We start from the raw sequence: 13,572 nt of genomic DNA, 5'->3' as shown, positions 1-13,572 counted from the left end.
GGCTTGCTACTGCTGGAAAAAAAAAAAAAGTTATTTTTGGAGTGGCTTCAGGGCAATCCTTGAACATCAAGCTCCAAGTTCAGAAGTTGGCAAAATATTTTGATAGAGAATGTTTTGACAAGGAAATTGAAAATAAATAAAGAGAACCCAGTTGTACTCAGTTTCTTTTCCTTCCATGCCATTTTTGTGGCTTAAAAGAACAGAGTATTTGTTTTACAGTTTTGCTTTAACCCTTCAGTCTGTCATGGCCCTGCTGCTTTGAAAGGCTGCAAAGTTCCCTGAAGATTCAGTGACCTGGAATTGAAGAGAAAAATACTAACGGGAAATCTCAGGTCTGTGAGCAGGTTCCATGAGAAGATTAGCACCAAAAGGAAGTTTTTTGTGCACTGTGTAAGCAGGCTAAGCAAGTAGGATACAAGTGCCCATTTCATTGCCAACTAATGAACCATATGTGCTGGCAGTTAGTCAGAAGTTACTCTTTGAAACAAAAGAAGCCATATTTCTGTAAAATTTGTCAGAAACAGATTTATTACAGCAAACAGACGCAACATCACATTGTATAATTTAATCACCTGAAATGAGTGATCAAGTTTCAAGCATGAAATGAGAGGGGGAAAAAAATAGTGATAAAACAGAATGACCATTTGATATCCATAAATTCAGTTTTCTAAAGCAGTGATTTTTATTCCTCTGTGGCTCACATTCTTACTCCTGAGAAGGGCCTCCTTAAGATAAATGTATGTAAGAAGAGTATCTGTGTAGCTGCAACTGTTCATAGTCCAATGTGAGAAAAAAAATAGGTATTTTGCAAGATTCCTATCAAAATTTAATAGCTAAAACAGTGTCTGACCAAATTTTTTTGAAATAGAATATCACCAGGATCAAGTATATGTCTAGGGTACCTGAAGCTAAAGAACACAGTAACATTTGGGTCACAACACCACCATGCAGCACTACAGGTTTGGGGCAGAGTGGCTGGATAGATGCCTGCCAGAAAAAGACCTGGGTGTCTTGGTCGAGAGCTGCCTGAACGTGAGCCAGCAGCGTGCCCAGGCGGCCAAGTCGGCCAACAGCACCCTGGCGTGTGTCAGGAATACTGCAGCCAGCAAGACCAGGGAAGGAAGGGATCGTACCCCTGTATGATGGTGAGGCTGCAACCCGAGTGCTGTGTTCAGTTTTGGGCCACTCACTACAGAGAGGACATGGAGGTGCTGGAGTGGGTGCAGAGAAGGGCAACAAAGCTGGAGAAGGGACTGGAAGACAAATGTTTTGAGGAGCATCTGAGAGAACTCGGACTGTTCATTCTGGAGGAGACGAGGTTCAGGGGAGACCTAATCACTCTCTACAACTACCTGAAAAGAGGCTGTAGATAGGTGGGGACTGACCTCTTCTCCCTAGTGGCAAGCAATAGGACAAGAGGGATTGGCTTCAAGCTGCTCCAGGAGAGGTTTAGATTGGATATTAGGAAAAATTTATTCACTGAAAGAGTGGTCAGGTATTGGAATAGGCTGCCCAAAGAGGCAGTGAAGTCACCATCCCTGGAGGTATTTAAAAGACAGGTAGATGCAGTGCTTCAGGACATGGTTTAGTGGTAGTTTTGGCAGGTTTGGTTGATGGTTGGACTTGATGAGAGGTCCCTTCCAACCAAGACAATTCTATGATTATACAAACAGCTACACCTCTCAAATCACATACCATTTATCTGACATTAAGTGGAAAGATCACAGAATCACTAGGATGGAAAAGACCTTTGAGATCAGAGTCCAACCACATCCATCCTCTACTAAACCATATACCTAAGCACCTCATCTACCCATCTTTTACATACATCCAGGGTTAGTGACTCAACCACCTGTTTCAATGCCTGATAACCCTTTTGGTGAAGATTTTTACTTAATGCCTGATTTGAACCTGCCCTGGCACAGCTTGAGGCCATTCCCCCTCATCCTATCACTTGTCACTTAGCTAAAGAGAACAACAACCACCTCTCTAAAACCTCCTTTCAGGTAATTACAGGCAGTGATCAGGTCTCCCCCTCAGCCTCCTCTTCTCCAGGCTAAACAATCCCAGTTCCCACAGCTGGTCCCCATAAATTTGGCCCTCCAGTCCCTTCACCATCCTGGTTTCCTGTCCCTGGACACGCTCCAGGACCTTGATGTCTTTCTTTTAGTGAGGGGCTCAAAACTGAACACGGTACTCGAGGTGTGGCCTCATCAACGTCAAATACAGGGGCACAATCACTTCCCTGGACCTGCTGGCCATGCTGTTTCTGATACAAGCCAAGATGCGATTAGCCTTCTTGGCCATCTGGGCACACTACTGGCCCATATTCAGTCAGCAGTCAACCAACACCCCCAGGTCCTTCTCTGTTAGGCAGCTTTCTAGTTACTCTTCTCCAAACCTGTAGTGCTGCACAGGATTGTTTTGTTCCAAGTGCAGGACTTTGCACTTGGCCTTGTTGAACCTCATCCAGTTGACCTCAGCCCATCAATCCAGCCTGTTCAGATCCTTTTGAAGAGCCTACCTACCCTCAGGTAGATCAACACTACCTTCCAGCTTAGTGGCATCTGCAAATTTACTGAAGGAACTTTCAATCATTTCATCCAGGTCATTGATAAAGGACCGGACCCAGAACCGAGCCCTGGGGAACACCACTTGTGACTGGCCTCCAGCTGGATTTAGCTCCATTTACCACAACTCTTTGGGCCCGGCCATCCAGACAGTTTTTTACCCAGCAGAGGCTGCACCTGTCCAGGCCAGTGGCTGCCAGTTTCTCAAGAAGAATGCTATGAGAAACTCTGTCAAAGGCTTTGTTGAAGTCAAGGTATACTACATCCACAGCCTTTCCCTCATTCACTAAATGAGTCACCTTGTCATAGAAGATGATCAGGTTTTTGGAAGGACCTGCCTTTCATAAACCCATGTTTAAACCCCTCTGATTTTTACCCATATTCATTCAATCCTGTCACCACCATTTTCAAGCTCAAGGCTATCAAAACACTCCTAACATAAAGGGCTACCCTACCTTGTCTCCTTCCTCGGCTGCCCTGCCTGAAGAGGTAAGTTAACAGGTGGCATTGGTCTTCTGTGAGTTAGTTATTTTTACTAATTAGAAAATTAGTTGTTCACTTCGTTTTGTTACAGAAGATGCAAGTGTTTCAGTTAGTCAATGCTGCTAAAGATATTGTGCAGCAATGCATCATAGGCATTTTAGATATTTATTCAAACATTTTTACGGGTTTCCAGATTAGTGCATCACTTATCACCTGTAAATTTGGTTCTATGGTCCTTGGTTGATACAAAATATTTTAAAACCTCAGTTTGGGTAATCAACGTAAGACATCAAGGCACCAATCACTAACATCCCTCAGGTTTACGAACTATTATTCTTAAAATAAGACTTTCACTGGTGCCTAGTGGTTCTTACTCTTTGTTAAAAATACATCAAAAGGATATTCTTACACCCATGTAAACTATTTTATAGAATCTGCACATCTGAAACTGCATACAAATCACAAGATAAACTAAGAAAAGTTATGTAGCATAACTATAACTATTTCTGCTTTCCCCTAGTATGATGGTCATTGATCTCAAATCACATTTATTTCAATTTATCTAAGCCACTATGACTGATTTTCTGCACGCTACTTCCAAACAGCATTTTAAAGTATTTATCCTGATGCCATTATATGAATATTCACTATTTGCAGAGCTGAACACAACTGTAGCAACTCAGCCACCAAAGAATATCAGAGGTAAAGAAAAGTGTTTATGAGTTCCGATATGATAATGGGGTACAATTTAAATTTATAAAGACATTTTTTAGCCCAGACTTAAAAAGTCAAAGCATTATTTCATTAACTGATATACCAGAGTTAATTTGAGAATTACATAATACAGAATACTTTGGTTTTTGAAAAGCTAAAAACACATACCTGTGTTTCATGAGAAATTTAATTAGGGACTGTAAAAAGGAGTACTTTCTTGGGTTCTCTAATGTGTAATTATATACTAGGTGAACTGCTATTCTCAGGCATAGGCAAAACAGAATTTTCAAGCATGGACTGTCAAGCATGACACCTGTATTTCAGACACATTGAACTACTGTATTGCCTGTGTGCTGAGAAAGTAAAATCTTTTAAAAAATGTTTATACATTTATTCAATTAATTATATTATTCCTTTTAGAACCTCTGGCTTATACATATGTGTTACTGGATGTACACATTCATTGACAAAAGTATCACAGATGCATGGTGAGTGCTAAGCCAAGCATCATCTTCAGGGATGAGCTATTAATGCTAATCTGTAAGAGCAGACAGTAATCACTGGAAGAGCTCAGAAAGTTATTTTTGTAGTTGTTGCTCAGGAAATTCCTCTTACAGTGAGGAACTTTGTTGGCATGAAGAGGTGACAGGATTATCTTCTGAATTACTTGCTCATCAGAGGTGCAAGAGAAAGAATTTACATCAAAAATACTTTGAAAGATAATTCTTCCTCTGTAGTTAAATTTATACCAAGATAAAGAAATTGACAGAGCTTTTACCACGTCAAATCTTCCCTAGCTTAAACAGCAGTGCACTGGGGCTATGCAAGGCTAAGTATGTATAACAAGGTCCCATTAAAGCTGCCCCAACTTTCTTGAATGGATTGAGAAGATGGGAATAATTCTATCAGTATTAATCTTTACCACATACCACTAGTTACATATCCATAATATGAGACTTGATATATTGATCCTACTTGAAAATAACCTATTGTTTATATATTAAAAATTGGATCATTTCAAACTATAAACACTACTGACTGACCACAGTGACACCTGTTGTTTCATAATATATTAGCTTCCACAGTCTTCCAGTTTCACCTCTGAGTGTTTGAATATTCCATGTCAGATTTCTGAATTTCTCTCAGGTAATAGTAGAGAATAAGTATCTAAATGTCCAAGATGATTAAAAAAATGTATTTTTAAAAAAATCATTATTAGTGTGAAAAAAGGAGCAGTGCATCTCATGCAATTACACACACACCACATACATCACTTATGCAATCTACAATCTACTCTATAATCGTAAAGACATACAAAAATATCCATCTAAAACGAGATTAGATGAGTAGAAACATTGATCTATATTCTAATTTATCACTTAAGAAAACTGAAATCATAGTGTAAGATTTATTATAGGAAAATTTACTTGCTTTTCTATAACATTTCTGTGAACCTACTTACAAAATTAAGCATTAGGCTGCTAGGATCAGCTCATGTAAGTAGACATCTTATTAAGTTCATCTATTTGCTTTTTTTTTAAAGATTAATGTAACTCAGCCAAAAGCTGAAGTCAAATAAGCGCAGGACAAAAGCAGGTAACAGCCATGAAAGGTTCAGGTCAAGCAATTTATTCTGGAGAATATTACCCTTACCTTAAATTTCATAAAAGAAATGACAAAAGTTGGGATTTCTTGAAGTTCCTAGCAATATGAAAGAAACAAGAAAAGAAGAAGAAAAGGAAAAAAAAAAAAGAAGCAAACAAAATAAAGCAAAGCAGGCAGGAAGTCCAGAGATAACAATAAAAGAGCCACACATGCAAAAGTAGGCATACAGAATGTCAAGTTCATCTGTCTGTATCCTATCTAGTGAGGTAGTTTTCATATTAGATCTGATTTCCAGATTACTAGTCACTACGTGACTCATTTTATCTGGAAAAAGTGTTACTTACCTTATAGTAACTGTGATTCTTTGAGATGTATGGACTACACAAGTTCACATGTGTGCATAGCTGGTTCATGCACATATGATATTAGTAAATGAGACACAGTGGCAGCTGAGCTGGCTGGAGAGCAGTGGGAAAGGGTTAGAAATCCTTCCCCTACTCCAATCAAAATCCACCCAGACACACTCCACTCTGAAATAGGATTCTCCTAACTAAATGTAGGCATCTGCAAGTGAGATAGTCACTATTTCAGGTTTTTTTGACAGATAGAAAAAAACCACCATAGTTGCATCTAGCATCTGTTGATCAATCATCTCATTCTACTGCAGCCACTTAACACAGGTCAGATGAAATACACCCTAAATATACTTAATTTTGGAAAACAAGACAGTAAGAGTAACATAGGAGTTTAAAGCATAAGAGTCTTGCAAGGTTACCTCTTCTAGATACCTGGACTCTACCATTCTGTGATATGTACTTCCTTGTATTAGACTTTGGAAGGAGCACAGAAAGGCTAAGAGGATTATAGCAGTCACAAAAATGTAAAGCATGTCTGGATTTCTTTTTAATTAACTGCCAACAACATTTTATCTATCATTACCTGAGAGCAGGATTCATCTGAGACAATTTTAACTCTGTTGAACTGCTGTGCAACACAAACTTCAAAAAGACAGTTCATTTAGAACACCAAATTAAGAAAGATGCCATCTGGAAAAGTTTCTCACTGATTACAGGTGGAGTGCAAGTACCTAGCTTTTAGAGTCTTAATGATGGATGAATTATGTACTAAATAACTAAACTAACTGAATAATGCAAAATTCCTAAGGAAAGCTTTACCAACGTCATGGATACTCCAGGTCAGTAAGAGGGAAGAAAGGGGCAATACATATTGTCCAACGTCATGCAGCAATCATAAGGGCACACCCAATTCACTCATATGGATTCCATAAAGCACAAACCCAGCCTTTTTAAAAAGAACTGATCTTATATGTTTAGTATGACCTTGCATATGTTTGTATACTTATAACCTGTGGACAACATGGGTTGAAAAAGAATAAATGCATTTTTAATCTAAATGGATTATATAGTAACACAAGTATCTCATTTCTGATTCTCTGCCAGCTCTGTGCACTGAGAAAATAATTACTCTTTCCTTTACATTTTTCCTCTCAACTAATTTAGAAAGAGTAATATTAGAATAACCATGGCTACAGAAAGGGGTTTAAAAAAAGCACTTAAATAGCTCATGTGGTCAAGAAAGTCAGTTGCCATACTATGATTCCAAGCAGTTACTTCTATGACAAAAGATTTCCCTTAAATTTGCAAAGTGATAAGTTCATGAATGTTTCCTTAAGTCCTAAAGAACATAGTTCTTGTTTATGTAAAAATAATCCATTTTCCTATTTCTTTAAATCACCTTTCTTGTATCACACCTTTTAGAAAAGAGCCACCTTCTTGTACTGCAAGACCTCTACTGTTTCTGTTTGATTTTAAAAAGGCTTAAATAAACTATACTTTTAAATATTATCACAGAACTGCAGAATCACAGAACTGTTGAGGTTGAAAGGGACCTCTGGAGTTTGTGTGGTCCAACCCCCCTACTCAAGCAGGGACATTTAGAGCCAGTTTCCCGAGACCATTTCTAGATGGATTTTGAATACCTTCAAGGATGGAGTCACTACTCTGGACAACTTGTCGCAGTGCTCAGTCACTCTCACAGTGAAAAAGCATTTCTTGAAGTTCAGAGGGAACCTCCTGTCTTTCAGTTTGTGTCCCTGTGCTGTCACTGGGCACTAATAAGAAGAGCCTGGCTCCATCCTCTTTGCAGGTATTCCCATACCTCTTCAGTTATTGCTAAAATCTCCCAGAGCCTTCTTTTCTCCAGGCTCAACAATCCCAGCTCTCTCATAGTTAAGATACTTCAGCCCCTTCCACATTTGTAAACCCATTGTTAGACTCTCTCCAATATGTCCAGGTACTGAAGATCCCAGAGCAGGACATAAGTGTTTCAAGTCGGTCCTCACCAGTTGGCAACCTCTCTTGAGCTGCTGTCAACACTATAGTTTTGGACCTGCTGTTGTTGGACCTGCCTTACTTAACCTGGCTACATAAACAAACCTCTGCCTAATTTTCACCAACACATACATAATTAAGTATTGGAGCTAAAATATATGAAAGAATTTGGTGAAAAATACCTCCATACAATATTTGATTACAAAACATTTGATTGAGATTTTTTGGTCAATTTTCCCTTCAAATATTTTATAAATATGAACTGCAATACTTAATGTCTATATATTTTTTAAACTGGATAATTGCATTTTTCAGCACCAGAAACTCCCCATAAGGATCATGTAATATGAGTGACACTCTTATTTTTCCAAGGATTATCTAGATATTTTGCTTCATCTAGGTATCCTGCAGGCAACAGGATCAACTGTAATAGCTCAAGGCTTCTTTCTGCCTCTTCTCCAGAAGTGTATAAACTCAAGTCCCAACATGTGTTGAAATTTCTATATGATGGTCTGCCAAAACTATGATTACGATATTCTTGAGAACAGATCAAGTATTTTAAAATGCAAGTTCTGATTATGAGAAATTTGATTATCTGTTGGCAGATTCTCTCTGAGAAGTCATAAGTAAAGCAGCCAGGTACAAAATAAACTTCACTCTTAGATATATGACAGAATTACAAAAAGTTATACCAATAAAAGTTCAAAGTGTACCAAAACTTTAGCCATTTGAGAGCTTATACCTATCCAGTCCCGAATGAAAGCACCGTGCTGTTTTTTCTGTTCATTTCACTGATTCAGGACCATTTTACTGTTTCCAGATTTGGAACCCTCCAGATCTCTTCCCCATCAACCTACCAGATGCCATGTGATTATCATTTTGTACCATGACTAGATGTAAAAGAATTGGATTTTGGTGGACAGGACTAGGGAGTGAGGTATAGAGTGGACACGGATGTCCCATAGGGATAAGAATTTCTCCAGACATGGTTTAGCATAATTTGTGTGAGAGAAAAAATAGAGGGCCCCATGACTGCTCTTGACTGGAGACTCCACTGGAGAAGTCAAGTTGGTCTTAAACTGCAAGGCACTCCATCAGGGGGATGAGAAGGAATATAGAAGGAAATGAGGAATGATGACATTAGAAATTTAGGGCAATGTCAAATGCCTACTTTCTGCTCAAAGTCTGGGAGTTACCAATTCCTACACTTTGACATACAGAGGACCACTGATTCTATGAAAATTCATCTGGATCACTTCTGGAGTATCCTAGGGATATCTAGGAAGAAGAAGTGGTCTTGAGCAAAGAATGGGTTCTGGAGACAACTCAGTAGTTTCCGTTTACAGGTCATGTACTATTGTCTCTGTAGGTACAGCCAGAGGCAGGCAGACCACTGAGCATCTGAGTCCTGCATCCTCCTGCATCATCTCTGCATAAAACTCGGGAAAAGGCAGTGAGGCTGTTCCTCAAAATCCAACCCCAACAAAGGCAGCAGACCTGGTGGAGGCATTTGGCAACAGAAAGTGTATTATGTGCCATGACATGGAGACAAGAGAATTGCCTTAGCAGCATGAAGCTTTAGTGCTCACTCCCTCTGCTTTGGCAGTCCCATTGCTCAGTGGGATGCTGTGGCATTGGCACGTGTATGTCCGCAGACAAATGATGCAGCAAGGAAAAAAAGAATTCCAATGTTTGAGCACTGGACTTGGACAGCAAATCTACAGCTACCTTAGCCACACACAGCCATAAGGAAGGAGATTTACACCTTTCAAAGCTCTCCTATAGCTATGCAGAGAATGCATAAAACATGGATAAGAAATGCTTCCCCTTTCTCTCTTCTTGGGGCTGAGCAGATTGTCTCAGCAGTGTTTCCTGTGTTTGCCATGAAGAAAGCAAATGCTCAGGATTAGGAAGTGAGTCATGAGCACTTGGCATCACTGACTATAGCCATTCTAGTGCACAGCCAATGCACCAGAGCACATGTGAAATAAATAAAAAAAAAAAAACCAAGAAAAAAAAAACATGACTGAAAACAATTCCTTAGAGCAAATCATCAAAAACCAATAAATCAGTGTGCAATAGAAAGAAACCTGTGTCAGAATTATAACTGCCTCTTGAGACTAAAAGCCCAAAGACTATATGTCTAGATGTCTTGGACTATTCTTGTTCTTACCCAGAAACCCAGCGTGATAGGAACAGAAGTGACACATTGCTTCAGGTAACAATTTACTGCAATCTTGTCGGTGTAATGCATGAAAGCTTCTCAGGGAACTTCAGTAGCAGTTTTACTGCTACATGCAATAACTGTTTCTGTTCTTTTTGGCTCCTATTGATGAAAATGGGAAAACCACTGCAGGATCACCATGCTATTTTCTCCATCTAAAAGTAAACATCTGCAACACTGGTTCCTTAATTCCCAACTAATTTTTCCCGATTTTCTTATTGTGCTTGTTTTTCAATTTAACTCCTCATCAAAAGGAAACATAAGAAATTATAAGGAGCATATAAAATATATTTACAAACCCCTTTCATGATAAACAGATTCATATAGTTATTCAAGAGAAACTTACATCATTCTCCTGCACATCTGTCACTGTATGATGGCGATCAGGATAGTACTTCAAAAACTGGGCTACATAGGTCATGACAGACTTTTCATCTGGCTTGTCAACATCCACATCTAGACAAGTATAGAACATGGTAAATTAAGTTTTAGCAGAATGGCATAAAAGGCTGCTTAAATGTCTAAACACCATGAATTAGCACATATGAAAATCTATATAAGTAGTTCAAACATTTTTAAACTATGCATGAGGTACCTTCCGGATCAAGGAGCCTTGGAATTCCTAGTTCTGCTTCCGCGAGTGTGAAGGCTTCTTCTAGGTTTTCTCTATTTGGCCTTCCCTTCACTTTCTCCATGTCCACTAAATCCGGGCGGATAGCATGAATAACTGAATGAAACGCAACACCACTCCTCCAACTTTGTCCAAAATCTTTGATTTCGATTCCAACTTGCCTAAAGAATATGAAGGGAAAGGAAAGGGAAAGGAGGGGGAAAAAATAAAAAGAAAGAAAGAAGTGACTTGCAACAACATCAGGACTAGATCTAGATGAAATACAGGTGAGAAGATGCTCCACCCAATTGCTGCCCATCAATTAACCTAAACCACTTGTTCCTGCAATGCTAATTAGGTTGACCACAGGTCCATCCACGGCAAAAATTAATTTCTGTCTACAAAGACCCAAGTTTCTTTTGTCATATATACATGCTGTATATACTCCAGTAGCCTTGCTAGTGGCAATAAATCAATGTTATTTTGCACAAATGAAGTGCTCTAGGGCTCTCGAGGTTCCTGTATGACATAGTATAGAGTCTGTGGATGTATGCAGCTCCATTCACCATTGTCTCTCTCACTATGAAGTGCTCCATGTCTCATTCCATCATAACTACAGCAGTTCAGTTAGGTATATTAGTATCATACAAAAAAGCCTGCACTGATCTGTTATTTTTCAAAATGACAACATGAACAGTGAAAACAATACTGTTCAGGTGAAAATGTAACACATAGATTTCTTTATATTCTTACAAAAGCATGAACAATACTAGAAATTTCATGCACCCGGAACACTTATGCATCCACTGTATAATTAACACAAATTACTAAAAAATAGCAATATACAATGAGAAAGTAATCAGAACTGAATCACATCTCTAAACACTTCTTTCAAAAGTAATTCTGAAAGGCAAAACCTTTTTTACTTTGTCTGAGCATGCAAAATTCCTTAGAGGACACACTTAGACACTAAGGCAGTCTTGCCACTGTCAGGTTCACAGCAGCAGTAACTCCTGAAGAAGGCTTCATTCAAAGCTCACTCCCATCAGTGAAAGACTTGCACTGACTTTAATGAGGTAGCCCTTGCAAATTGCAATGTGAAGCAGGGCTAGGCAAAGCATACCATCCTTCCTCTAGGCTTCTTTCAACATATTTCACAATAATGTGGACAGTTTAATTCATGAACATCTTTGATTATATTTTGTTTATTTACATGTCTGGAAATTGCAGCTGACCACTTTCAGTTGCCTCTTACTGACAACAGTGCAATAGGAAGAATGCCAAATTAGGCTGTGCTGCACTGCAAATTACTGTATCCTTATTTATTGGGGAACTGGAGAAAGTCTCTATTTTTAGAATTATATTTCTTTTCTCTGAGGCACCATTCTGTAACTAGTCATTTCCCCTCTACATTTTGCACATGATTGATCTTCACAGATAGCAATGGTTCCTTAATTTCAACAAATAAATCCTTTGTATACTTTTACAGCTTTTGTTTTTATTTTCTTATTGTGGAAGCCATCAAACTGCACTGTAATTTTAGATCTAAGCCTTTTTGGAGGCAGAACAACTGTGGAGTAATTATTCTAAATAAAGAAGAAGACTCTTAAATTAACAAGAGATAACTCCAAAATAACTTGGACGGAGGTGAAATGAAAATTCAGGGTAATTTTTGTAGTAGTATGTCCCTTGGACCACAAAGCTTCAGGATATTCAGTTTCTCATCACCTGCCTTTCAACACCAAGTGCCAGAATTTAGGGGTCCTACAAGCTTTGTGACTGAGGAGTCAGCATGGGACTTGCATTACCACATTGAGTGTTTTGGCAGCAAGACTAATAAATTGTCATTCAACTATCTAATTCCCCTTTCAGTTCCTCATTCTGTCAAAGATAATCCCATTCATTATTCAGACATTCTATAATTGCTTGTAAAATTAATGCAAATCATTATTTATTACTTGCTTGTTGTATGGTAACAGCTGTCAAAGATAATATATGTTCCCTGGGAGGAGCTACATAAATACAGAGCAAAAAACAGTCCCTGACCAAGAGAGTTTAGAATCTGAAGAAAAAGGTTTGCACTCAAGATAAAAATTCACTTTATCTGAAGGTTACTTACTTTGCTGCTGTGTACTGTATCCATTTTAACAGAGCCTTCCTGGCACTTCCTTGGACCTTGGTTACCACCTTCCGTTTGCTTGGGGGACTCGCAGTTTCGGAACTGACAACACTCTCCACAGAAGAAGCGCTGCTAGACAAGGACTGCAGCTGTGGGAGGTTGCTGGTAAGCTCCTCAATCTGTCAGGGAAAAACATTAATGGACTGTTTGCAGATAATCTTCTTAATTTTCAGGAGTTCCCTAAATAATTTCCTAATACAGCTGACAAAATAAAGTTGGGAGAATCTATGATCAGCATGCTGTGTTTTATTTAACTGTACATTAAAGCAGCTTCAAAAATGCTAATCTATGTGCCCAGATGACGTTCTTAATTTCAGAAGAAGATGACATCTAGCAGTCAATCACTTTCTTGACACCCTACAGCTAAAATAATGTGTGTGTCATGTTACATATTATGAAAAAAATATAATTTAAATAGGAGATGATGGCGTACATTTAGCTTGAATTAAAATTATAAAACAATTCACTAATTTCAGAGGAGACTCATTCAATTAAAGAATGGAAGTGACATCAATGATCTCTTCTGGATAGATCTTTACCATTGTACTGTTTTGGCAGAAATTAAACTGTGGTTTTGCTTAGAGGTACCTCGAAGGAACGGTGCAAAGTGCATCAGTAGTGCTTGCCAAGGATGTATGGCAGTTATTCACATCATATCTTTCATTAAATTAAAATAATTCATTTGATTGTTTTAAGAATATTAGGTTGACAATGATTTGGTTATTTAAAATGAAAAAGTTATATCCAGAGAACGCGGCAGGATTGTCTATACTGTCTAGTTAAAAAGTGAAGATTTGTCACATCACAGAATGAGTCTGTCACAACGAGATCCACAG

At 38.5% G+C, this 13,572-nt stretch overlaps 1 protein-coding gene across 5 annotated transcripts in view; it reads right to left on the bottom strand.

The window, feature by feature from the left end:
- Positions 1-13,572, bottom strand: part of SYNE1 (spectrin repeat containing nuclear envelope protein 1) — a gene marked incomplete at its 5' end in the record, with an annotated part of 299,290 nt that overhangs the window by 219,244 nt on the left and 66,474 nt on the right. For 4 of the 5 annotated variants that reach the window (XM_084262133.1, XM_084262136.1, XM_084262135.1 and 1 more), the window contains 3 exons: positions 10,294-10,403; positions 10,543-10,739; positions 12,677-12,855. In XM_084262133.1, coding sequence (XP_084118259.1) covers positions 10,294-10,403; positions 10,543-10,739; positions 12,677-12,855 — 486 coding nt within the window. Of the gene's footprint in view, positions 1-5,420; positions 5,469-10,293; positions 10,404-10,542; positions 10,740-12,676; positions 12,856-13,572 lie in introns of all 5 variants that reach the window. The other variant, XM_084262132.1, reaches the window with a different exon arrangement.

The sequence above is a fragment of the Gallinula chloropus genome (assembly GCF_964237585.1).
Source record: "Gallinula chloropus genome assembly, chromosome: 3".
Taxonomy (NCBI): domain Eukaryota; kingdom Metazoa; phylum Chordata; class Aves; order Gruiformes; family Rallidae; genus Gallinula; species Gallinula chloropus.
This window is presented reverse-complemented; position numbering and strand designations above follow the sequence as displayed.